The sequence below is a fragment of the Daucus carota genome, chromosome 4 (assembly GCF_001625215.2).
Source record: "Daucus carota subsp. sativus chromosome 4, DH1 v3.0, whole genome shotgun sequence".
NCBI classification, from domain to species: Eukaryota; Viridiplantae; Streptophyta; class Magnoliopsida; order Apiales; family Apiaceae; genus Daucus; species Daucus carota.
This window is the reverse complement of record NC_030384.2, coordinates 38,881,635-38,908,896: the sequence shown is the minus strand read 5'-3', so window position 1 is coordinate 38,908,896 and position 27,262 is coordinate 38,881,635. Positions and strand designations below refer to the sequence as shown.

Below are 27,262 nucleotides of genomic sequence, written 5' to 3'. Positions count from 1 at the left end.
TCGAGTGATTTGTGATTTTATCAATTTGACCATCATTAAGAAAAAAAATTCACGACTGACTTCCTTGAGATTAAGAAAAGTAATTAATTCGTTATCCCTTTCATTAGTTTACAAATAATTTGGACATATAAATTTAAAAAAAAATCAAAATAGTGGAGACAAGAATGAATAGAGAGTCCTGACAAAAAAGAAAGAAAGAAAAGAATGAATAGAGTAAAAGGTGAAAGCGAATAATGTGAGTATTGTGGAGAAAAATAATGAATATGATTGATTTTTATATTATAAAATTTTACTATTAGATAAGTTTAAATAAATTTTGAAATATAAATAATTGAAAGCGACAAAAAAAAAGTATAAAGAAATGACGGAAAAAGAGAGTAACATTTAAGTGTTGGAGTTTAATTTTAGGACACCCATAATTAGAATTTAAAACAAATAAGCCAAAAATGGCATATTATCAAATCTATGAAAGCATAGACGTCAAATTTGAAGCTACCATTACAAGAGAATTATATTAAACATTAGGTTAAAGCTACCTTGCACAAATTAATATGTTCACCATTTTTCTGCAACATGGATTTAGAATTACCACAGGCAATTAATCTGAATTATTACAGAAGATGACAATGATGTGATATATGTTGCCTCAGCTTTAGTCGAATTTCTTTATCAAAGACAGATCGTGCAACATTTTCTCAATTGCATCATCATCAAGTCCTCGACCTCGGGACTGCAAGAGAAACACAGTTTCTGTTAGCATCTTAGAGACTACGACTCTGCTTGTGGCAGAGAACACTAGATACCTAAAGAACATTCGATAGCATCATTATCAAACAAAAAAAAAAGTAAACACCCAAAGCCTAAAAGAGGCCTAGAATCTATCATTTTTTACATTGAAATACAAGAATCAAGTTTCCATAAAAAAAAATAGCATTCCCACAATTCCTGTTGTACACAATTAACAATTTTGCAACAGCAAGATCATGTTGCACACTCTCTAATCTTTCTAGTCAGAGAATTCGAGAGAAGAAAGAGGATCACATATTCAGGCCTCAACCAAACAAAACTTTGTAGTTTAGTCCTTGTGAGTGTAATGTGTGCAGCAAGAATGCACTCGCAAAAAAGAAAGGGATATACAGTGTACTACAGTTTGAAACTTAAAAGGGGGATATCAAGTGTATTACAATTTAAAACTTTTCCCGGTGCTATTAACCAATAAATTGTTCTAGAGAATATAGTTGTTATTTTATATCAGAGTTCTCCTGACCTTGAGTTCAGTCAACTAACACTACCAATTTACAAACTTAACACAGAATTATAGTCAATATTAAAAGTCCACTATTAACCTGCATCCTGTGTGATCTATAAACCATAACATTACGTTCTATATGAAGCTGCACTCATGTCCAAAGTATATAACAAAAAAGGGATCTAAATGTGTACCCTGATAGATGGCACCATAGCAATGGCTTCCTCCACTGTTTCAGGGCAAAGGTTCCCAAGAACACAAAGCTTCAAGATTCAAGCAAATAACATTAGCATACTTGTACAAGTAAAGAAAGGACGTTAATCCAAAATTTATGCCTACAAATCTCTTTGTAAACTACCTCAAATTCTGCCAACTGATAGCGGCTGAGAATTCTGAAGGTCTGTTAAGATAAAACTGTGTACATTCTTTCTTCCACAAATAAAATGAGAAGTAGATAAAACAGAGATAGAGCATAGTATAAGCGTGCACCATTTTCAGAAGCTCAAACAATGACGAGACTTAAGTGCCCTCACTATATCATTCTGCAATATGATCTACAAGTACTGTAAATCTAGTTTGGAAACTGAATTAAGTTTTGTACTCTATTATAACATTCCAAGTTCACCTTAAAACATAGTGCAGGTGTTAAGTGGAAACTACAGTCTGTGCATTGACATTAATCCTTACCAAATGATCAATGATGGATGATTTTAAGCATGTACAAGAGCTTTTGCATGGTGACAGTTCTATACACATATTAATATTGTATGTATTATAAAAGTAATTGAAGGATACTCTCGAACTTGTCGAACAGTATCAGGATTTTTGTAGCGGCTAAAACGCTTCACATACTGCAAGGATTTCTCAAACACCCTGAAAAGGGAAGGTAAAAAGGCACAAATCAATTAACGTGGAATATGATTGAAAACTTAAATTGACTCTGGTTTCTTGTACATTCTATAAGTACCACAAGCCAATTGATCAAAAAACTGTCTCTCGTTCCACCTTAATCTTATTCAAATTGTACTCTTGAATTCCCAACAGGTACAGATGAAGCTATATCACAAAACTATGCAACTCAAATCATGTAATTCTACAAAAGGTACACAGTTGCTTGCCTTAACACTAAATAAAAACTTTGCAGACAAATATTAAACTTTCAACTCTTATAAAATTGTAATGATGTGGAAGTTGTGACAAAAAACTGCCCTCTAGAATTGTATTTGGAATTGATGAATATACCTGTCAGTTTTCAAACATTCTTAAAAAATTGCTATCCTAACCTTAGTTAATAAGTGATAAATCAAGCATAACAGTATTGCAGCAGGTCATTTACATCTAACTTAAAACTAGGAGGAATGAACTAATTAATTAGGTCTCCAAGCAGACCCATATGAATAATACAGAAATTATGACAAAGGAAGATAATTTATGACACTATATGTACAGTTAACCTCAATACAATGAGATGAGTTCTCTCTGGACAAAGGAATAAAGACAAATGCTTTCATTAGAGAAAACTTGTAACTACAATAGGCACAAAAGAATAAATCGTAGTCAAGGTATGACTGCCACAAGGCGGATCCCATGATCCCATCTAAGTAATTAAAGCTGGTGATTACTAATCAGTAAAAAAACATTAATTTAAGCTGTTTGATAAAAGAAGGATTTGGACTTACTGAGACATTTGATTCATTGGATCTTCTGACGTCTGTTGAAGCTGCTCATACTTGTGATCAAGAATTATGGCCACTTCACAGTTCATTAAACACTTTGCCTTCAAAAACTCTAAACAATAAACAATACGAGTTCATTTTCACTTTTTTAGAAGTTAATATTCAAAGATTACAGGAGAACCTAAACGTGTGAAAACAAAAAAAGTTACTAACAATTACTTGCACACTAAACTCATTTAAGTTTATCACCGGTCTCACTCTTAGTTTCTCATGTCAATTAATTCAACATACATAGATAAATAGCCTAGAATTAGTTAGGAAAAATAATCAGTGACAGGGTAAATTATTACCAAGAAAATTAAACAGCCCAAAAAATAGAAAAAGAAAATAACGAACATAGGTCCATAGAGAACAAAGACAGATACATCCAGCACCCAGAATATGATATTCCCTACTAATTGAAATGATTCATACCATCTCCGATTTTCAGTTCAGCAGCATTCTCCTCCTCTTCCGCAGACATATTAATAACTACAAACATGAAAAATTTATATATAAATTAACTTCTTTGCATAGGCTACCTGATTATAGTAAAATACAATACATGTAAATAAATCATGAAGCTTTAATTAAGAAAAAGGAGTAAAAAAACACATCTTGAAATAATTTAAACTATAACTATGTAATTGACCGTACAACATTCATCATCGTGGTTCCTCTTGAATTAGATACCAAGATAAAATTCTACATCGCCTAATTGATTGTTGAACCAAAACTACTCGGACACAACAATACATCATAAAGGGATCTTCGCGACCCCAAAATGCCCATGAACATGCTAACAAAGATAAGCCATAACCTAATCGTAGTCCTCTGTAACTTCAGCTATATCAAGCATATTCCTATGACGACACTCTCCTACATTAACCTAGACCCAAAGTAACACAAAATTTCTGCGATACAATTCTCAGGGGACTTAAATCAAACACCTAACAGAGTTTAATGAAAATAAAGTTAGCTCATCTCACAAAAACCTCTAGAATCTGGGTGTAATTGATTTCAATTACATCGACCATCAAACCATAACCCTAATTATTTATTTAAATATCAATCAATCAGATACATGGACAAATCGTATAACATATGATAAACGGACTTACTACAGAACCAAAAGATTTCTCGGACAAACAGAGAGTTCAGACTTTACGATAAAAAGTTGTGTTTGGTCTCGACTCTTGTTGATATAGATGATTTAGGTTATATATGATATTCTGATCGAATACACCTACGGTGTAAATGAGCCGATCCGAGCCGAACTCTAGAGTGCTCGTGTATCGTTTGTTAAAAAATTAGTTAACTCGAGCTCGAGCTTAGATCGAGCCAAAAATATTGTTTGAGGATCGACTCATTAAGGAATAACTCAGTTCACAAACGACTAACGAACTGCTCACGAACATGTCTCACGAGCTTTTGTTCACGAACCGCTTATTAACTTACACTCACGAACATGTCTCACGAATTTTTGTTCACCAACCCCTCATTAATTTTGTTCACGAGGCTTGTTTAATAAACTTTGCTAACGAGCTAGCTTATGCTCATAAATTTATTTACGAGCTTGTTTGTTATTTAATTTAATTAAAAATATAAATTTAAATTCTAACAATATTTTGATTTATGCTCTAAGGAATCATAAATTCATAATAACTACGCTCGCGAGACATGTTCATGAGGCACGCTAACGAGCCAAGTTCACAAACCATGTTCACGGGCCGAGTTCACGAACTACGCACACGAGCCAAGTTCACAAACCATGTTCACGAACTCATAATTCGAACTTGTTCGCGAACTATCGAGTCGAACTCTGCTGCGCTCAAGTTCAACTCGTTTATAAAACGAACCTTAAAATTGTGCTCAAGATCGACTCGTTTATGCATCGAACCGAGCACGAACCGAGCTTTTTCCGAACCGAACACCGAGCGGATCAACTCATTTACAGCCCTAAATACACCCGTAATTATATTACTCCCTTTGTAATTGTTTGTCTAGTCTGATTTTTTGTGATCAAATTGATCAGATTTTGACCGTAATTTACATATATTAAACAATTTTAAAAAGTTATAAAAAAACATATTACTAGAATCTATGTTTATTCTACTTTAAAATGTATTGTTTTCGATTTTTAAAATTATATAAAAATAATTATTAATTATTGGCCAAAGTGTGATCAATTTGACTACAAAAAGTCAAACAAGACAGATAAATTAGGAGGGAGGGAGTATTATCAAATGATTTATTTTATTATTTTGTGATGAGATGAAAAATTGAGTTTTTTTACCAAATAGATCTACTATGAATTATGGTAGGAAAACAAATATCAAACCTTTTAGGGGTTGTTTGTTTCGAGCAATTCTGAGATAAGGAATGGGTTTAGATCATTCCAACCCCATACCCTGTGTTTGGTTGGGAAAAAAATAATTTCAAACTCATTCCTCAAACCCCCAAGGTATAGGTTTCTCATACCCAAGAGGGGAGTTGGGTATGAGGGAGCGGTATGAGGAATGAACTTTGTTTACACTATTTTCATTTCGATTTTAACAATTTAATGTGAAATTTAATACAAATATAATTCATTGAACTAAAAATATATTAAATTGATAATAAACTTAATATTATAAAATTATTAAAATTAATAATGTAAAAATATTTTAAATCAAACATATACATTCCAGCACTCAACCAAACACATGATATCAGAAATGATACCTCAACCCCATACCAACTTAACCCGATTCCTCACTACCACTATTTGAACCAAACGACCCCTTATAGGTTTTAGAAATGATACCTCAACCCCATACCAACTTAACCCGATTCCTCACTACCACTATTTGAACCAAACGACCCCTTATAGGTTTTAAATAGACATTTAAAAATTAGTTATAGTGTAATTAATCATACTAGCTTATAGCCCGTGCAAGTAGAGATGGGCATTAATCCCGACCCGCCCGATCCCCGCACCGAATGATGCGGGGATTCGGGGATTTTTTCGGGTACAAGCCGGGGAACGGGGACGACTTTAAAAAAATATCGGTGATCGGGTCGGGTACGGTTTTTCACATTCCCCCAGCCCGATCCCCGATCCCCGACCCGATTTTCCCCGATTGTCGGCCCGATTATTATATTATATTATATTATATGATATACATATATATATATATATTATAATTATTTATTAATATGTTTATATACCTCTTTAGGTGCAACTTTAGTCATCACTTGTTTATATATTATATATATTATAATTATATATTTAATATAATCAAATTTATTGAAATAAATGTTAATATTTAATTTTATTAAAATAAGTCTTAAAATTAAAAAGGTCATAATTAAATCATTGAAGATAAATTAAAATAATGAGGTAAGACATATTAAAAACTAATCATGATTATGAATTTAAGTATTTAATTAGAAATTTTGATTTAAATTAAAAATCCCCGAATCCCCGCGGGTATCCCCGAATCCCGATCGGGTCGGGGATGGGGATCGAAAAATAATCCCCGATGGGGTCGGGCCGGGGATGGGGATTGGGTTAGGATTCGGGGATCGGGGCCGGTTATAGCGATCCCCGACCCGAAGTGACCTGATGCCCATCCCTACGTGCAAGGCACGGGAGCTTTTTTGTTATTTATAAACTTTTTAAATATATTTAAATGGTGTGAAAGAATTTAATAATGAATAATAAATTAAAATTTTTAATTAAATAAAATTTAAAATTATGATTTGTTAAAAATATATAGGTTCTACTTTTCAGACATGTTTCTGTTAAAAAAAATGATCACGCATGTTGGATCATTCGACAGTGGCGATAAAGTATAAAATACACCGTCACAGTCATTAATGTCTTCAAATAAACAATTGTAATCAAGCCATTCCTTTTTTCTTATGTATCATGTCAAAGTATTAAATTTTTTCTATCAAATTTTAATATATATATTGAGTAGAATATGTGACGTCAACTTCCATTAGATTATATTTATAAATGTATTTTATATTAGAATTATTATAATATGATTAGATAAAAATAAATTTGTGATGCTGCAATTTATACGATTCCACAATTAAAGCTGGTAGGAAATATTTATTTTGGATTAAAAAAAATCATTAACATGTGAAAGACAGAATTTGTTTTGGATTCAGAAAAGAAATTATAAACATGCAATTAGATATCAGTTGCCTTATAGAATTAGAAGTTAATTTTGTTATAATCTAACAGTGCTTATTTGTTCAATATACGATCCAACGGATGATAAGTTTTTGGACCACGTGACTAGGGATGGCAATTTGTACCGAACCGATGGATACCCGATCCGTACCGACCCGATTGGGTCTTACCGAACCCGAATATTTCGGGTTTGGGTTTGATTTTTAAACCCGAACTATTTTCGGGTCGGGTTCGGGTTTATGCCATACCGTTTCGAACCCGACCCGAAAACCCGAAACCCGTTTTGTTCCGACCCGAACCCGAACCGAAACCCGTTGGAATATAAAAATAATATTTTTATATATACATGTATTGTCCCGTAATTTAAAGTAATATTGTGTAACATATAACATATTATATTACTAATACTAGTACAAACTATTGCATTAAAGTCTAACATTACTAAACTATTATTATTAAACATATTTTCACCAGTAGGGTTCGAAATAAGTATACTATATGCCAAGATTTTGAATGAGATTAGCAACACGGATACATGTGGTTTCAAATCATCAAAGACGACTAGCCATCTCATTCTAATATGCAACCCCTTTTCAACTCTCCGGTAATTCTTATCATTAAATTCCTCCATTCCGGTTGTTTTGAGCTGGTGTTGCTTTTCAATGGCCTTACTTCATCAACAATTTCATGCTTAGAAGAATGATCCATTGTCCTATCTGACCTCTAATTCAATCATAATAATTTCAACATCGTCAGACCCACGAGCCCTTTGACCCGAATCAGATGTCTCACCTGAATTTGTAAAAATCAAGGTGTAATTTGGTAAAAATCCACAAACCCGAACCCGAACCGAACCCGAATAAACCCGATGGGTTCGGGTTCGGATTTGGTGATTCGGGTTTTTCCGGGTTCGGGTTCGGGTTTGGCAAAAAAAATCGGGTTCGGGTTTGGTTTTTGCCAAACCCGTTTCGACCGACCCGATTGCCATCCCTACACGTGACCATGCGACCAAATTATCTCCCTTACGCTTATTATATATAAGTATATAATCTGTCATCGTAGATTTCGCAACTTATAAATTCTATCGAATATCGATTATTACAACTCACACACCAACATATAACATGATAATAGCAATTCCGAATCGAAAGATAATTTAATATTTATAAACAACAATCGCTGCAATTATTAATAAGCATTTTTTAAAGATACTCAAGCTGGAAAAAAGTATATCAACAATACGTTTAAAATGCAACCTCCCTTGTAATAATTGTAATCCGTAAAAAATGTAAGAACGTTACGACTTTGTATACAATGTTGACCATATTTTTTAAAAGAAATTGTAAACTTAAATATTTTTGTAAATTATCCTTATTAATATTGATTTGAAATGCATTAAAATTAGTTGAGATAATCACCGGAGGAAAAAAATTACATGTAGTAGCATAAATTCTCACTAGCATTATAGCCGACGTGAGTCACGAGCATGTTTTAATAATATTTCTGAGTTAAAAATTAGATAAAAAAAGAACGATAACAATATAGTTTGACCATATTTTTTTCAATGTCATCTGGGATGCATTCAAGACAGCGGCCAAACCAGGAGACCAACTCACCCGCAACTCAAATATTTAACAACATTTGATTGAAAGAAAAATATCAATTAATACAAAGATTTTTGAAATTTACTCAGAGATTTATCACTTTTAGAGAACATCCAGAGCAGAAAAAAAAAACTTTTACTAGTATTTTTTTTCCTAGCCGGAGCTCCAGCCCTCTTCGCCCCGGGGTTCAGCCCCTGAGTTAAGATGATAGTAATGTGTCTGCTTTGCTTCTGTTGAATCAGAAAGAGCTCAAGCAAGTACATACATGAAAAGGTTAATAATCAAGTGAGTCATCAGAGTGGATTCGATATATCAAATTGGTCACTGAACTTGACTCAAAATCGTATCAAATTGATCACTTAAGTATACGTATCTTTAAATATGAGTTGAAGCAGTAAAATATTATTTACAGAGATTTACACATTATTCTTAAATTTTATCACAACAACTAAGTACAATGTTATACAATGTTATGAATTCTAATATTTATAATAATATATTTTAATTTTATCAAATTTATTTATTATTTATACATTATCTTAAGATTATCACAAAGGCCTAATAAGTAATACAAATCAGATACATTGACCTCCTACCATAATCTAATGAAAAAAATCTACTTATTTCTCTTCAATGTGCGAACCAAATTAGACAAATTATGAATTTTTTGTACTAAATTACTTATGTTTCAATGCTCAAATACTACTGCTAGTATTTGGCTTGTAATTATGCTAAAATTACGGACTTTGTTTAAAAACCAGATGACTGTAACTCTGTAAGTTGCAAGACTAGCAACACATGATCAACCAACAGCAACATCATCCGTATGGAGGCTAGCGTCTAGCAGCTGGGGAAATTTGGTAAACATACTTCGTCGTCTTCTGATACACTTAGTAGGAGTTGGTCCGGCAATTTGACACGTAACACGCTAACACGAAACGAAACAACACGAAAAAAATAGGTATGAGTTTTGATTTTCGATACACGAAAGTACACGAACACGAAATTACGCGATAAATTTCGTGTCGGATATGGGTTTTCATTTGGGGTACACGAAATACACGAAAGTACATGAAATATTTGTACATAATATTTATTATATATATGTTATGATATATTAAATATATAATTGTGTAAAAAGTATATATTTATATGTATGTGTGGATATATATTGTAGATACATTAACAAATTTATAGAGAATTGTATACAAGTATAAATATATCATTCACATTTAATAAAATTTAAAGAAAAATACACGAAATAAAAGTATACGAAACGAAACGATTGCCACCCAGGAGATAGATAGTTCTAGGGTATCTGATATGAACAAGACAGAGCACAAGTTCAAACTGTTATCAGTCATCTTTGTATTTTTGAATCTAGTTGATAAATTTTCTTGAACGAAAAACACTCCGGCAATAATGATTGTATTATAATATAATAAATTATACGAATTATAAATTATTTTTAAAAATAATTATATATATTTTCTAAAATCGAATTTTCAAAAATTAAAATAAATAAATTACTAATAAAAAATTGAAATTTTCAATTTCTCAAATTTAATTTTAGAGATCATAAGTCAACTCATAATAAATCCTATAAATAAATGAGGGGTTAATTATCAAGTTGGTCACTAAAGTGGGCTCAATGTATCAAATTGGTCACTGAACTCAAAACGGTATCAAGATGGTCACTGAAGTGGCCATAAATATCAAACAGGTACCTTGAAATATAAGTTCAAGCAGTAAAAATATTATTTATAAAGTTCTACACATTATTTTTGAGTGTTACCAAAACCAAGTAAAAAGTTATGACTTCTAATATTTATTTATGATAATATATTTAAATATTATCAAGTTTATTTATTATTTATTTTTAATTAAAACAAAGACAATAACTATATAATAAAATATAAATTATAAATAAACTTGATAAAATATAAATATATTATTTTAAATACTAGAAGTCATAACCTTTTAGTTGGTTGTGGTAACATTTAAAAATAATATGTAAAACTTTATAAATAATATTTTTACTACTTGAACTCATATTTCAAAGTACTTGTTTGATATTTTACGGTGACTTTAGTGACCATCTTGATACTGTTTTGAGTTCAGTGACCAACTTGATACATTAAACTCACTTCAGTGACTAACTTGATAATTAACCCGATAAATGAGTAGGATATGAAAGAAAATGATTAATCTGACATGCAAGTTAAAAGGAACTTACAAGTTGCAGAAAAAACTTAAAGCATATAAGTTAAGAAAAGCTCTGTTCACATCATCTGCACCCTTGCGATTTACAAGTCGGGTGTATTTTCTTGTGGCGGTTAACAGGCCACCGCCATATTATAAATTCCGAGTCATACTTATCATTTCGATAATTGTGAATTAAAAATTATAAATATTGCTACACACGTAGCAGTAGCGAGACCTGGACACTTGTGATCTTGCTACGAAGCAGAAAAAGTATTTAGTAGACCAACCTGCCTGATTATGGGGTCGTTTGGGTGAGTATAAAAAAAAAGTGAAGTAGAAGTTAGTTAAGATGTGATTAAAGTGTTTAGAGAAAAATGTAGAAATCATGAAACAAAAACTAGGATTCCTAATTTTTTATAAGTGCTTCTCGACTTTTTAAACAAACATACGAATAAGTATTTTTAATTTAAAACTTAGAAGTGGAGCTTATAAGCCCCACCCAAACACCCACTATATTAGCAAGACACTCATACTTATCAGAATATATACAGAGAAATTAAAGATGCACCGCTGCAGATGGCTGAACAACTATGAAGAGGTTGTTGAGACGCACGCAGTCTGGCACCATGGACTGATTTTCTTGAATCTCTCTCGTGGTGCCACACTGCTCGCGTTTCAAACAAGGCCCTTCTTTCATCTCATGAATACGAGGTTTTGGTCAGTTCACATGTTTAGTTGCATGAATATTCGTGCTTTCCATGTTGCCTGTTTGGTTTTTTGCTGTTGTACAATATGTTGAAAAGGGTGTCTATTTCTGTGTCTTGGCTCGGTTATTTGTAAGTGTATTGTTTATTTATTTATCATGTAAGTAACATAAAGCTGGAGTTGCACTAAGAAACAACAACAAGATTAGGATTACAAATGAAAGCTCAAATACAATAAATCTTATCTGCTAGACCAGCTTGCAGCTTCGGATTTGGTGGGGGGTCTAATTTTGACCTGGAAACTGAAGCTGTTCTGAAACTAAAACCAGTTCTTGCATTTTTCCATGTTGAGTTGTTCTCGCTTTTGATGGTTCTTGTACCAAATTCATAGCCATCATTCTGTTTGTGACACTTACATTTGATCCCTGATTTACTTGGGTTTTCTGTGGGGGATATTGTTCTTGTTGTGCCTGCGAATCGAGTGTACTTTAATGACATAATTCTGGTTCTTACAACATGAGGGAACATTATGTTTTTGGTGATTTTACAGGACTTTAGTTAGGTTAGTTCATCTTCAACAGAGTTGTAGGCAGAACTACACGGGTGTTGGCCCCAAATATTACTGTTGAGTAGAAATAGACCTCTGTGAATTTTTTTGGAAAAAATGACCCAAAATACCACTTCAAAACGCAACTTCATGTCGTGTTTACAATGGTCGGACAAAAACACAACTTTAAGTTTTGGTTTCAGTTGAAAAAGTAACTTGAAGTTGTGGTTTTCAGCTGAAAATGCAACTTCAAATCGGTATTTTCCTCAGAAAATTAAAACGCAACACGAAGTTGCATTTTGAAGTGGCGGTTGGGGTTATTTTTTCAGAAAATGATATTGAGTCCCATTTGTCTTAGAATAGTGATTTGTGAGGCTTTTTCTCAAGCTATACGAGGTCCTAGAGTCATTTTATAACTTGAAGGACCAACATAAAGTTCTTAATAGGGTACCTTTGGATTTTGCATAAGAGGACTAGACTGGAGAACGACGAGGAATTCATTAACAGCCCTCACCCACCTGAGAAGAAACAGGATGTGAGAACCTAATGAAGTTGTGGCACTAATAACGTTTCATTAATGTACTGTAAATGACCAAATGCTGAGTTCTAAAGATGCAGGAACAAAGAAAAGATGCTGAGTGGAAGAATAAGGGAATTATTGGGGAGTACCACAAGCTGGATGCTGTTACTCCTTCGAAGTAACCCAGATGTCCCCCATGTTTCGTCGTAGCTAGAACAACATTTTTATTTGCTCTGTGAAGATAGGTAAATTGGTATGAGATTAGCTACTGAATTTTGATGAAATAATATGTATATAGAATTTTGGTTGAGCTGCTTTACCTGCATTCGTCCCAAGGTATGGCCTCTGCTGTGCAAACGGGATCATCCAAAGAACTTATACAGAGTAGTGGGATTGATATATCTTTCACATTAGATGCACAGCTAGACCATCTGTAGTAAGTGTCCGCGGTCTTCAGGAGAGAAAATGTTATTCAAACATCAATATTGTCAATGTATAAGAAAGACAGAGAAGCTTAGTACCTCAATATTGTCGACGGCGCAGGTGGCGTGCGTGTCAAATTGACGGATAATACGCGACTGTAAGAGCAAAAGGGATTGAGCAAGGACACAAGTTAGAGGGAGGAGCATCATAGTATGGACTTAAGATGAGAAGAAACCAGAGAAGGAGAGAAAGTATAAGAACTATGTTGCAGGGAAGATGTCAACCTGCATGATGCCTTCCCAGTTAGCATGTTTAGTGAAGTGAGACTCATGTCTGCAGCAAGAAACCAGTGTTTAGTGATATGGAGATTATTAACAGAACAGAGAGAATCCCGAGATGTTATATCTACTATGTATCAAGGTGATGCAAACATACAATCGGGCGTAACCCTTGAGACCAATACAAAGAACGCTGTCGTACACCCTCTGCACAAGTTTCCGTCTTAAGAATCTGGCACCAATCTGAGAAGGTGAAAGTGAAATTCAGTAAACCTCAGGATGCAACTTCTCTGGAATAGAAGTACATTTGGGATATGATGAATGAGCAGCTACACTGGAAGAAACTAACCAGAAGGTCCCATGGAGCGCATATAACAGCAGCGCCAGCAACCGGACAATTAGCCCCTTCTTCTCCTAGATACTTCCCCTGAAGACAAAAATAAGGTATCAACATTTCGAACTTGCTGATCTACGAAAGTTATCAAATACCATATATGCATAAGCTGAAAAATGCAAGTAAATTCCTCAACATACCACAATGTTGGCGCCTATGCTAGTTCCAACAAGAAACACCGGAGCCATGGGATATTTGTTGACTAGATAGTTCACGACGTCTCTCACATCCTTCGTCTTTCCAGCGTTATAGCAGTAACTAGACTGCAAGCGAAACAGAGCATATCGATGTCTTCCTTCTTATTGGTTTTAACTTTTTTCTTTATCTCCAGATGATTGACAAACAAAACTTTGCAATTTGCAAGTAAGAAATGAGAAGCACTTACAGTAAAGGGGACGCCACCCATTCCTCGGTGATTGCAGACCACAACATTCTTTCCACACTTGGCTGTATTGTATGACACAGATTTTACGTACTGCAACACATTTCACCAAAAAACCAACATCATATTATCCTTCTGCAGAACAGACGATTGACCATTACATCATAAGGCATTAGCAGCTATACATGTTAATATGAGTTGCAGAACTTACAGCAGCAGAAGAATCACTTGTTAGTCCAGGAACCACAACCACAATCGGAGTCGAATCATTCTTCAAATTTGCAGTATTAGTATCCTCAGAACTTCCTGTTACTGCATACAAAAAGAAACCACGCATCAATACATCACATTCACCTCTTCAATAACTCAAATCAGTCCTATAGGAGTAGCAATGCGAAATAAGCAAGACAAAACTAATGTGTATGCCTACAGTCTGAACTCCTTAGCCAATCGAGAGCAAAAGTCCCCCCTTCAGATGAATGAAATATTTCTCTGCAATATGAAACACATGTTGTTAGTAATAAGACAAAGCCGAAACATTAAGAACGATGGATGTTAAAACAATATCAGAGTCCAGAGATATATTGATGGAAGCCAAATGTAGAAGATGAAGAACCTGGTGTAGGTGAAAGCAGGAGGGCTTCCAATATACTCCAAAAGAACTGTTTGCAAGTGCGGACTCGCAAGCCATGGTGTCGAAGAGTACCTGCACAATCAAGAATCAGCAAACCTATGATATAATTTGTTGTTCTTAAGCTGAGCTAATTTCGACATGAATACAAGTGCGTTGTACCTTCCGTGGAGAAGCCTGCATTTGGAGACAACAGCCTGATAAAGCTCGGAACCCGAATGGTAAGTAAGTTTTACAGGACTCCCTCCATACAAAAAATCCTCAAGAAAATGGAACTCCAGGAAATTGTACAGGAAAACAATCAATATGCACAAGGATCCCAAGACATAATGCGATACTGGTATCATCCCGATGGCCTTAAACAGCAGCTTGTAGCCATTAAAAGGCGAAACTTCAATGGATGCCGCGCAAACATCCATTGAAGAAGAACCAGATAGAAAAATATGAAAAAAAAATTGGGTTGTTGCTGAAGTAGGAAAAGAAAGTAAGTAGAGGATGTGTTGATGGAGTTTTATATACTGACAGTGGTAGTGCAACAAGACAGCCAAAATGATGATCACTTACATTAAACACGTGGGAAAGTTGAATATTTTTTATATATTTGATGCGGAGACAGACAATGCATTACGCATTATAGAAATGAGAAATAGGAGGAGAGTCAAGTGTGGCGAGCTGCTCATAGCGACGGCCTGGCGGGCGCTGAGCTTGGTGGACTAGAAAGACACAAGTCTCAAGCTCACAGGAGGACCTACTTAAAGAACCCAAGTAGATTCTGGTTTAGGCGCAACTAATAAGCCGCAATTGCGAATAATCTCGTTCTTGCAAATTAGTATGTGTTCTAACAAATCTCGGTATAAGTGAGAGTGAGAGTCGAAGTCAGGCTCACCCACCACATTGCTCCCTCTTTTCAGAATGCAGACACTGTTTTTCTCAGAGCTTTTCAAAAAATTATTTAACAAATTTCGCTAAAATGTTTGCGGTTATTGTATTACGTAGCCGGCCTGAACAGTTGAACTATAGACCTCCGCCAGATTTTCTCATATATTTTGTCTCATGAAATTCAACACTAAGGCCTTGTTATAGCGAAAATATAGAGACCATACCATTATGAATAATCAAGTCAGTGCATGAATGGTGGGTGAAAAAACTGACAATTCTTAAAGAGAATTATATACAACACATGCAGTGCGTACATATCATAATCCTCCAATATAAGTTGAGCACTATACTGCTGTTTATTAATATAAAGAGAGGCTTTCACCTCTGTACCAGTTGAGCAATAATAACTGTCAATTTATCACGGTGGAGCGACACTAGGAAGACAATTTCCAGCATGCCAGCTTCCTCTGACAAAGATTATAGAACATTAATGTCACATATCTACTACGTTATCTTTCAGCGTCTCTTCACTTGGAACTTCAAGTCGTTCTGCAAGTCATATTTTTCCACTCGTCTTTTGTATTCTCCTATGTACTGTCACTAGATTTTGAATTCTCGGAGGTACACTCTTCATGTGATTGTACCTGCACAGAGTAGGAATGACAATATATAACATGAGAAATTTAGTGATCTACAAAATTATACATTTTTCTGAGAGTAAGGTACATCTTTCAGAACCAGGCTTAAATTGACTGAACTGGAATTGGCAGTACATGATGTTTCTAAGAGCTAGGCCTATCAGTTACTAAATTTTGTTACTTTTACAATAAACATGACATTGATATAATACTTCTATTATCAAATGTATTCCTAAAGAGAACAGTTTGAACCCGATACCTTTTGTTTATGGACAAGAGGACTAGAATGAAGAACACCAAAGAATTCATTGACTGTCCTCACCCACCTGAAGAAGAAACAGCAAGACTACCTATTTAGCCATGCCCATTACATATATTTCAACAAGTAAAAGTTTCCGAACATAACTTACGCCAGCATAATGCATATGGTTGGAAATATAAATTATACTGGTGAGCTACCAAGGTCCTAGTTACAGTATATCTTAAACAATCTAAACAATTTTCTTCTATATCAACATTGAAGTACCGCGACTCTCTCTCCGCTCCTAAATATTAGTCAGCTTTAGCTTTTTTCCACCTACTTGGAGGGGCAAAAAAAATCATATTCATATATAATATAAATAACATTCTAAATTCTAAACTTTTATTTCATATAATTTTTTAAATTTTATATGAAAACTGACTATGTTTTCTTCCCAAACTTGAGTATAAAAAATCAAAACAATTTAGGAACAGAGTGAGTAAAGCTGGTACTGACAACCATATATTTTTCTGCTAAAACACAAAAACCCTAGAAAGCGTAATTAAAGCGCTCATAAGCCCTGTATTCACATAAAATATTTAGGGTTAAAGCTTGTGGCGGAAAAAACCCGCTCAAAGATGGTTGCATCAATTGTCAAGGACCCAGACACATATTTCTTTTGCTTGGTATTTCTCAAGTAGTTTAGGGAATCAAAGAAAGGGGATCTATACAAAAAAAAGATTGCCAGATACAGAATGGAAGGCTAAGGAAAATATTATACCACAGGCTGGATGCTGTTACTCCTTCAAATTATCCAAGATGCCTACCATGTTTTGTGATAGCAAGAAAAACATTTTTATTAACCCTACGTAACTTAAAGCATAACCTAAAGTTAATATGTAGACATGCTGTGAGACTCTAAATACACCTCATATTATGATAATTACACAAACGAAGCCTTATAACTAAATGAAGATTAGTGATTTCCAGAGCTGTGAAAAGTTTCTTTAAAGATTGCCAGAAATAAAGTAGAAGGTTAAGGAATTATTACTTACCACAGGCTGGATGCTGTTAATCCTTCAAAATATCCAAGATGCCCACCATGTTTTGTGGTAGCAAGAACAACGTTTTTATTTGCTCTGCGAAGGTGGTAGATCAGTACTAGGTCAGTTACTGGATTGTAATGAAGTAATGGAACTGAGCAGTCAGAAAATTAAAGTGCAGCAGCTTTACCTGCACTCATCCCAAGGTATAGCTTCTGCAGTACAAACTGGATCATCCATAGAACTTATAGAGAGTAGAGGGACTGATACACCTTTCACATAAGAAGCACAGCTAGACCACCTGTAGTAAGTGTCCGCAGTCTTAAAAAGATAATATGTTATCATGGGAGCATGAAATAGAACGTTACTGTGTGTGTCTGTGCCTATTTCAGCAGAAAATGAAGGAATGGAGCTTACTACCTCAATTTTGTCAACAGCGCAGGTTGCACTCGTATCAAATTCCCGAAGAATACGCGACTGGACAAGCACAGGGATTGAATGAACACAAAATTTAGTCAGAATGGAAAACTGGAAGTCTCTAAAAGCCGTGCCACCTACAATTAAGCTTCAAACGACAGTTGTGCAAGTCATCTAAGATTTATCTAGATTTTAGATATCAAATTTAGATACCGAGATATCTCTTTCCATAAAAAGAGAGTTTCTAATGATGACATTTTGTATTTAGGAAACTAGATGTCAATACTACGGAAACTGTCATCAGAATGTCTGTTGAAGATATTAAAAGAGGTCACTAGGACAAAACCTAACAAATTCAACAGGCCTCTCAAAGTTTAAGAAGGAAGACCATTGCAGTAGTGACTTGAAGCGCAAAAGTACTATAAGGTAAAGTCAACAAAAAACTTAAGGTCCAAAGCAACATGACTTGCATACAATAAAATTTGTATATTAAATAATTAAAACAACAATGATGTAGAATCAAGCACAATATGAAAGAAATTCTCTATATAATCCGATCATAACAAAATCAATTTGTGGAATCATTATGTTTTTTCAGTTCCAAATAACTGTTCATCAAGAGGATATGATTACAGTTCATATTTTCTTTTATAGCACCTACAGTTGATATTGTTAATGGAAAGTGACTAATTAACTCTACAACCTCTGTTGAACAAACTACATATATTCAAAATTATAGGTTATGATATGAGCCAACCTTTAAGATGCCTTCCCAATCAGCATATTTGACGTAGTTGGCCTTATTTCTGCGGTAAGTGGACAATTTTTTTGATTTAGTAAACTACCGCCAGCTATATATTGCATGAACTCCACGTAATTGAAACACTTAAGAGTAAAATTGGAGCTCAGCTTTGGAAATAAAGTTCAAATATCTAAAATGTCACACTAAAAAAATTATATTGTTGCAAATATTTAGGTAGGTTCTGAATACATACAATTGTGCATAACTCTTGAGTCCAATAGCAAGAGCTCTGTCATAAACCCTTTGGACAAGTCCCCGTCCTAAGAATCTGGAGCAAATCTGGGAAAGAAGTAGAAGTTGTACTTACTATAAGCATAATATGGAAGTGATAACTGAAGCGAGAAATGTACATTTGCTACACATTAGAATCAGATGCTTGTAAAGGTTCTGATTTTATAGACCAACGGCAAATATGACTATAACAAAGATATATATTAGTACGGATTCTTTGAATTCTTTCTACATTATTTAACATGTCTTAGGTAGACGTCCTTTATATAATTACACTTGAAAGTTGAACATTGCTCCAAGATCCATCTCAGATAAATAACTAACCAAAAGGTCCCATGGACCGCATATAACAGCAGCACCAGCAACTGGGCATTTATCCCCATCTTCTCCAAGATATTTTCCCTGATGGTAAGAATTTGAATACATACATGTATGTCAATGTATTACACTTGAATGACTTGCAAAGACCAATAAGAATTACACAGACGGTAATAGACTATTGCACTAAATTGCTTGTTTTACAAGGTTGGAGCTCTAATTACCACTCATAACAAAGTAAAACACAGATACATTTAATAGCTGAGCTGTAATTGTTAGTTACTTGCTTGATAAAGAGGAAGGATGTTAAGTAGTGAGCTTTTGTGATAAATTTATTACTGTGTGACAAACTGAAAATAATGGTGAGAGCTTGTGTGCACAAAATTCATATTAAAATGCCAACTGAAAACAAATTCTGTAGATCAGTCAATATACCACAATGTTGGCACCAATACTAGTTCCAACGAGAAATATTGGAGCCATGGGGTAACTGCCAACTAGATAGTTGAGGACGTCTCTTAAATCCTTAGTCTTTCCAGCATTGTAGAAGTAACTAGACTGCAATAAACATAGGTCACTATAATTTGTGTATGATATCAAGCATGCTGATGTTAAGCAATTTCGTTTTGATTGAGAATATGAAAAATGAAGTCATGAAAATGCTCTTGCTAGAGACAATTATCATGTCACAAACATGCCACACTTATCATGAACAAAATTTTACTCATATTTATGTAATCATTGTATGATGTTATTCAATTGTAATGTGTATTATGAAGAAGAGACTTCCAGTAAAGCTGTATAATCTTTCTTAAACGAATTTCTGTATTGGAAGATTGAGAAACAAGGTCCCTCCCTCTCAACTTGGTGGCTTTGAATTCTCGATGTTTCCAAGTAAATCACAGTGAATCTTTGTATCTTGAATTAAGAACCAATTGATATTTGTTGAAAGAATGTGCACCACTTACAGTAAATGAGATACCACACATTCCTCGGTGATTACAAACCACAACATTCCATCCTTGTTTAGCTGAATCGAGTGAAAGAGACCTTACATACTGCAAACATTCACATCAAAACCATGTTCAGATTAGCTTTGTCCACAGCAGAAATGTAAACATTACAAAATTCCTGCGACTTTATAACTCTCCAAATTCATTTACCAAATGAAAACTAAATTTTGGACTAGCCTTACAAATATATGTGTATACATATAAATTATTTGAAAGTGTTGACGGATTCTATAAGTTATGTTGAAATTGGATTCTTTGAGCAGATTAGAAAGGCAGGCTAAAATTCTAAATATTCTATGAAGTAGTGAGACCAAGTTTAACATTTGCATGCCAAGTATAAACCTATATCATAATAATTTCAAAAAGCAATAATTTATCCAATATTACTTGTCTATAGACTTACTGGAGCAGAGGAATCACTTGTTAGTCCCGGAACCACTACCACAATCGGGGTGGTACTGTTCTTTGAAATATCAGCATTCTTGTTTGCTGAACTTCCTAGAACTGCAAACAAAAAGAAAATTTCATAAGGTACACCAGTTATGGTGACAAATTTCTTAGTATACATATCCTGAGAAAAGACCCATGATAAGTTATAGGAACTCAAAATCTTTTTCTTGACAATAGTTGTCAGAAAGTCTGTATAAAAGTCTGAAATTGTGAAGTGCAAGGGAAGTAAAAATTTAGTGATTCTTTTTTTAACATTTAGTGATTCTGTTCAACACATTTAGTGATTGTTTGTACGTTTGTACTGTAAGGAGTTTGTATCTGAGCACTTGCCTACATATATATATATGATATTTTCTTTGCTTTTCCTTTATAGACCTTTATCGTGAATGACAGAATGAGTATAACACACTTGCAATTGACTTATCTTTAACTGTACAATCTCATGGAGTAGAAAATCATATTACATTCACTCTACTCGTTAATATTGGCGTTTATATTTAATATCAGATTTCAATGTCCAGATTGTTCACTTTTTTGTGCTTTATAGTTCATACCCTTAAATCTCTTGGGTGATATTGTCTAATGTCGGTTTCCTAATACAATAGCTCTGCTCAGGTTTTTGATGGCTAGATCTTTTTTCACACCGCTAGACTCTCACTTTCTTCTCAAGTCTCTGGTTATGCATAAATACATTCATGAAGAAAAAAGACAATATGTATAAACTCAAAACACTGATTTCTTAGATCCAGAATCTTTATCGTCTATTCTCTTGCTCAAACTAGGTATAACTGTATCAACATCATCCAATAAAGTTTGTCCCTTTTTTTTTACGGTCTACTTGGGTTGGGGTTGGGGGGATACAATGAGAAGTTTCGAGAAATCAGGTTTCAGACTTTGTCATTGGAAAGGATTCGCGTGACAATTCGGATATAATTATCTTGAAAATCTACTTTTTAAAAAAAAAAATATTGGGACAAACTCTCTGCTACACTATCTCTACATCAGATTTCCACAAATTTTGGTCCTAATTATTTTTAAGATCAGATGTACGAGGATACCTTAATTCTACTACAGGTTTGATTACACTAATGTAGATATTCTAAATTTTTAACTATTCGAAATTAAGGGACTTAATTATGCACCTAACTTACCATTTCCTGTGTCGCTTTATAAATCTGTTTTCTAGTGGTCAATATTACTCTTAGCCATCAAAAGCAGTTACTTTGAGGAAAGCCGTAAGAATCAGTATCCAGATAAAGAATGACAGATAGATAGCACAGGAGTTTCTCATTTGTTCAGAGAAAATTCGTCTGACCAAAAGTACGCCGATACAGAGAATATATTAGGATGGGCATTTGTGAGACTTGCATTCAGAGATGGATCCAGTGGGTTCTGCAGGGTCCATCAACCCCCCGCCCCCCAAGTGTGTGTACCATAATATGTATACATCTATACATAAAATTATAAGATAAGGAAAAGAGTAATAAACATTTCATGGATGCTGCTTGTCAAGAGCAGAAAAGATAGTCTGTAGGGAGAAGTGTGAGTCTTGGACTTTGCTTCAGCTTGTAATGACAGGTGTTCACTAAGGAAAAGTATAGCAAAACAAAAAGAAGTAGTGCCACTAAAATTTGTTTTCCATATACAACTCACAAGTAATGTTTTCTGTATTTCAACCAACATCAGTGTTTCTTTGTATTATAACTAGCGTTGTCTCAGTGTCAGCAATTTGTATATAAATTCTTATTTTTGGGTGCTCACCTACTTATCCAATGGATTACCAATCAATACTACCTCTAGTAGCCAAGAAGAACTATGTTTAAACATCTTTCTTTGTGCACTCAGACAATCTTTGTTGGACATCTTATGTCAAATATATAGTAAATTTATATGAACTTTCCATAGTAATACTATTTCCTAAAGCATGCCATATTCAATAAATATGAGAGTAAGTAATCCTTTTACTTTCTTTTGCACACACACATCAGACACCAAAGATAAGCTTGGTTAAATACAAATGATGTTGTTTCAATGATATTTTTCATCATATCTTTTTGCATCTTTACACTGAATATATATATATATATATCTGTTTGTGGATAGATGCGTAACATTACCCAGGAAGAAGGTTTATATACAGGAAAGATGACAAATGACAGACTAATATGCAATGCAAGGACATACTTATAAATAGTTTGGAATGATAAATAGATGCATTTGCTTATAATGTAACCACCAAATTTTCACGCAAATAACTGTGAGCATGCGTATGACAAATGGTACTTTATGTTGAGGACACCAGAATTTATGTCATACCATCTGAACTCAGTAGCCAATCTAGAGCAAAACTTCCACCATCAGATGAGTGAAATATTTCTCTGTAATAAAATACAGAAGGATTTTAGCACAAAGGAAAACGTGAAGTTTATCTTTATCTTAACATTAACAGTGACGACTACTGGTGTCTCTCCATAAATTTATTTTCAACAAATTAGAAAATCCTAATAAATTTTACATCTAGTTAATATTAAACTGGCAGATGTATAATAACAATCAAAATAATTTTACTTCTTGCTCTTGTAATGTATACTTAGAAGTTTATGGCATGGAGTACCTTCTGTAGGTGAAGGCAGGAGGTTTACATGCATAAGGCAAAAGTATTGTTTGCAAGTGTGGACTAGCTAGCCAAGGTGTTGCAGAGTACCTGTTCAAATGAAGAACCAATGTAGCAAAATAAACGCAATCAGTTGAATAAGCCTATTCACATATTTACACTTCTGTGCAAAATAGTGAGAGTTACTATCTTACACATTGCTCAAAATTTCTGAAGTTCACTTCAGAATCTATTAGACTATTACCTTTGTTTATTGTTTCCCAACTTGATTGTTCCTATCATATTATAAACAATTATGTAATGCGACTTAGATCCTAACATGACTCCTGTGGTCAACTAAGTTGCTCTGGTGTCATTTATAATAAATGGTTTGTGTATAAGAAATAAGAAGTATTTAATATATTCACAATTGTACATCCTCTATACTCCAAGAAGTCATTGTTATAGACTAAAAAAAGTACTGAAATATTAAGTTTAGAAACAACAACAGATAGATTCAATTATATATTCAGTCATATACAAAAAAATTAATTCAAGCTTATACAATAACTACTCAGATATAGCAACTGATGATACAACAATGACTTATAGCAAATGCGCAGCCTACAGGTAGTTCTTGAAAATTTTGATTCTGGGCGAACAAATTTAAAACAATAGTGTCTCAATACACAAATAAGTCAACATTTGTTATATTATACCTCTGGAAAAAAATTCTAATAAAAAGAGTATAATTAACTAAAATAACTAAACCAAATGAAGCACATCCTATCTGAGAAACCCAAACCCTGTTGCAAGGAGTAGAGGGTTAGTCACAGCCTCTTTTCATGGATAACGTCGATAGCCATATAGGCTTGAGTTTGAATGAGGATCAATGTTGTTACTAATAAGTCTGTTATTATATGTAATATTTGTTGCTAATATTTTCTAACAGTCTCTCTTTCACAGAAAGACGTTAATTTTTCCCAATAAATGCCGCCAATTTTAAGTAACAAGAATTGTGTTCTTCCTGTTCTCCAGCTAAGCCTAACACATTTATACATCGAGACAATTTTAAAAAAATAACAACACAAAATCACAGTAAACAAACTGAGCTGCAAACACCTTATATCAAGAACCTCACACATATAAAAAATTTCTATTAAATAAAAAAATGGTCACTTCACTCGTGTTGTACGCTACATAATAACATTGATACTTATAAGCATGGCAACAAAAAAGAAAAAAACAGTTCAATACATAATTCATTAATAAATGGTTACCTGCCATGAAGAAGTTTGCACTTGGAGATAACAGCTTGATGGAGCTCCGAACCCGGAAGATAAGTGAGTTTAACCCAACACCCTCCATTAAAAAGATGATCAAGAAAATGAAACTCCAAGAAATTGTACAAGAAAATAATCAATACACACAACAGCCCCACAACATAATGCGAGATGGGTATCATAATAAGCGCCTTAAGAAGGAGTTTGTAGCCATTAATTTGGGAACAGACCTCCATTGAAGCTAACCCAGATGAAGATGATGTGTTGTGTGGGTGTTTTAAGACGATGTTTGTTTGGTCTGTTTTGCAGAACGCCAGTTTAGAGTGATAGTAACCGTTTTTTAAATTTCGACTCTTTAATTTCTTTTATTTTTTCCACTGATCGGGTTGTTTGTAAGTGTTGTATGCTTTACAGTACGCAACTTTTGACCAAGATTACGCCCTTTTTGGGTTTAAAAATATAATTTTGAGATTATAATTTGTAAAATTTAAAAATATCTGAAAATTTGTTCACAGAGAAAACACTACCCAGAGTCCAGTATAAACAAGAAAGCGAAAGGGATCAACCGTTGGGCTTGTCATTTGGACTGCTGACCATTAGTTAAGGATTGCGGTGAGATGTTACGTGGGCCTTGGTAATCGTATCTTCAAGGCCTATATTATTGCATTTTGCAAGCAAACTTGTCGCATATCAAACTGCAGCTGTAGTAGGCCTGTAGCCCAAAAATATTCAAAGATATAAATCTGGTTGAAGGAATTGGTTTTGGCCAGTGTCGAGAGTTGTTTACGTTTCAATTCTGTCAAATATTACATATTAATAAACCGTTTTATTAAAGTCTCTTCCGATTTTTAGTAAGTTAAATTGATCAATTTCTAACTAAATATTTTTTAAAATATTTGATCATGATGATTCCCCACTTAACTTTTGTGTTGTGAGAGATAACAGTTTTTAGATGGATTTTGGAGTAAAAAGAAATGTCAGAATATAATAATCTTGATAAACTTCTTCTCATAAAATCTCGAAACCTTCTTAATTTTATGAAGCAGAACTCAATTTCGGAGGGAACTCAGATTCAAACCATCCAATTATTTAACTTCATTAATATTTATCTATCTAGCATTGAAACTATGATAGATAATTATTCTCTAATTTATAAAAATATCACTATTACATTAAATTGGTAATTTATAACTGAATTTATAAAGATTGTTGCGAACTTTTGAGAATTTACGGCCACATACGGGGAAAAACAGAATAGATGCAAGGTAGTTGCTGATCTGATTCCAGATAGGACTCCTGGCATAACGAAAGAGTAGTACAATTTCTAAAAAGGACCGGTCCGTTGAGTTTAGAGACGGGGATTAACGGAGTCAGTAAGCGTAATTTTACAATATTGACAATATCGCTATTGACGTATTGCATTGTGCCCACGAGCACATTATCGAACCAGCAGCACCTTTATCTGAACGAACCACTATGATTTACTTGTTTGCTGTTGCTGATATTTAGCACGAGATGGATAAGATGCTTGTAACATTCGGTATGAGATAATAATTTGTTTTACATTATTCTCTATTCTGCACCATCAAAATAATAGAATGTCCAAGGCTGTTCCCATTAAATCCGATGCATTTTGTCTCGCACTTTACTTACTCATGAAGTCTCAAAATATTCCAGCTTCAGTACTGCATTGCACCCCATTTTTCCAAGGGATTAATGCACGAAAAGTAGATAACATAGATTATTAAATGTGATCAACAAGAAAAGGAATCCAACTTTTGGTACAATCAAATCTAGCCCTTTGAAGATTTACAAAATGGCGCAGACATAAGCAAGTTGGTGTTTGTCTCTTCCGCTGATATGATATCATGATTTAATTGTATACTCGTCCGTTCAGCATCCGTGAGATTCTTCTATTTTCCCTTTTTCTCCTGCTTTTTATTTAATCCAGGCTGATTGATTGGATGATAGTACTAAATATTCTTATGATAACTATTATTCTCTCCGCGGAAAATATATATATTTGCACATGTTTGAAGACTTTTATAAAATATGATTTTATAATGTTTTTCTAAAATTTTATTTTTTAAATAATAAGTCAAATATCAAATTTTTATTCAGAAAAAGGAAAATTAAATAAATATAAAACTGTATCTTAAATAATTCTTAAATACATGTCAAAAAAGATAATGTATAGAATTCAATGAACAAAAGATATAAAATTACATATGTTATAAAAGTAATTATAAATTTAGGATTATACTCTTTCCCCATAGACAAGTTAGATGAGTTGATTTTGGGTTGAGGTGTATCGATCAAGTTTAGTAATTTATTTTTCTAAACTTTTTTTTATAAATAAAAGTTTTATATTTGAAATATTAATATCTAACCTTTTTTGTCAATTATAAAAAATTATATCTTACTGCATCCTTCCTTTTGACTTTTATGCATAATATAATTAAAATGTGTATAAAAAAGATGTATTTGATGAGTAAAACTATTGATCTTTATTCATT

General features: G+C 33.7%; 3 protein-coding genes across 5 annotated transcripts; all 3 read right to left on the bottom strand.

The window, feature by feature from the left end:
* Nucleotides 1-419: 419 nt before the first annotated feature.
* LOC108216121 (DNA-directed RNA polymerase II subunit 4) lies at nucleotides 420-4,224 on the bottom strand. 2 transcript variants are annotated; one of them, XM_017388801.2, is made up of 7 exons: nucleotides 4,086-4,224; nucleotides 3,400-3,456; nucleotides 2,929-3,037; nucleotides 2,045-2,122; nucleotides 1,608-1,641; nucleotides 1,444-1,512; nucleotides 420-730 (listed from the first exon to the last, which is right to left on the bottom strand). In XM_017388801.2, the coding sequence occupies exons 2-7, from the start codon at nucleotides 3,446-3,448 to the stop codon at nucleotides 653-655; spliced, it is 417 nt and encodes a 138-aa protein (XP_017244290.1). In that variant the 5' UTR covers nucleotides 3,449-3,456; nucleotides 4,086-4,224; the 3' UTR covers nucleotides 420-652. The 2 variants fall into 2 exon arrangements, with proteins under 2 accessions (XP_017244290.1, XP_063948666.1); XM_064092596.1 differs by lacking the exon at nucleotides 4,086-4,224 and adding an exon at nucleotides 3,960-3,993.
* Nucleotides 4,225-11,828: 7,604 nt separating this feature from the next.
* On the bottom strand, nucleotides 11,829-15,370 carry LOC108216287 (uncharacterized). Its single transcript, XM_017389000.2, has 14 exons — nucleotides 15,001-15,370; nucleotides 14,824-14,913; nucleotides 14,638-14,699; nucleotides 14,419-14,519; nucleotides 14,211-14,300; nucleotides 13,966-14,088; nucleotides 13,781-13,858; nucleotides 13,589-13,674; nucleotides 13,438-13,486; nucleotides 13,252-13,308; nucleotides 13,051-13,181; nucleotides 12,880-12,963; nucleotides 12,662-12,728; nucleotides 11,829-12,133 (listed from the first exon to the last, which is right to left on the bottom strand). Exons 1-14 carry the CDS (start codon nucleotides 15,255-15,257, stop codon nucleotides 11,948-11,950), a joined length of 1,461 nt encoding a protein of 486 aa, XP_017244489.1. The 5' UTR covers nucleotides 15,258-15,370; the 3' UTR covers nucleotides 11,829-11,947.
* A 605-nt stretch (nucleotides 15,371-15,975) lies between these two features.
* On the bottom strand, nucleotides 15,976-25,115 carry LOC108216628 (uncharacterized). Of its 2 annotated transcripts, XM_017389443.2 has the most exons (14): nucleotides 24,744-25,112; nucleotides 23,485-23,574; nucleotides 23,187-23,248; nucleotides 20,824-20,924; nucleotides 20,376-20,465; nucleotides 19,843-19,965; nucleotides 19,414-19,491; nucleotides 19,052-19,137; nucleotides 18,814-18,862; nucleotides 18,060-18,116; nucleotides 17,830-17,960; nucleotides 17,652-17,735; nucleotides 16,615-16,681; nucleotides 15,976-16,361 (listed from the first exon to the last, which is right to left on the bottom strand). In XM_017389443.2, the coding sequence occupies exons 1-14, from the start codon at nucleotides 24,980-24,982 to the stop codon at nucleotides 16,305-16,307; spliced, it is 1,314 nt and encodes a 437-aa protein (XP_017244932.1). In that variant the 5' UTR covers nucleotides 24,983-25,112; the 3' UTR covers nucleotides 15,976-16,304. The 2 variants fall into 2 exon arrangements, with proteins under 2 accessions (XP_017244932.1, XP_017244933.1); XM_017389444.2 differs by lacking the exon at nucleotides 18,814-18,862 and having other exon boundaries at nucleotides 16,171-16,361; nucleotides 17,830-17,940; nucleotides 24,744-25,115.
* Between the last annotated feature and the right edge of the window lie 2,147 nt (nucleotides 25,116-27,262).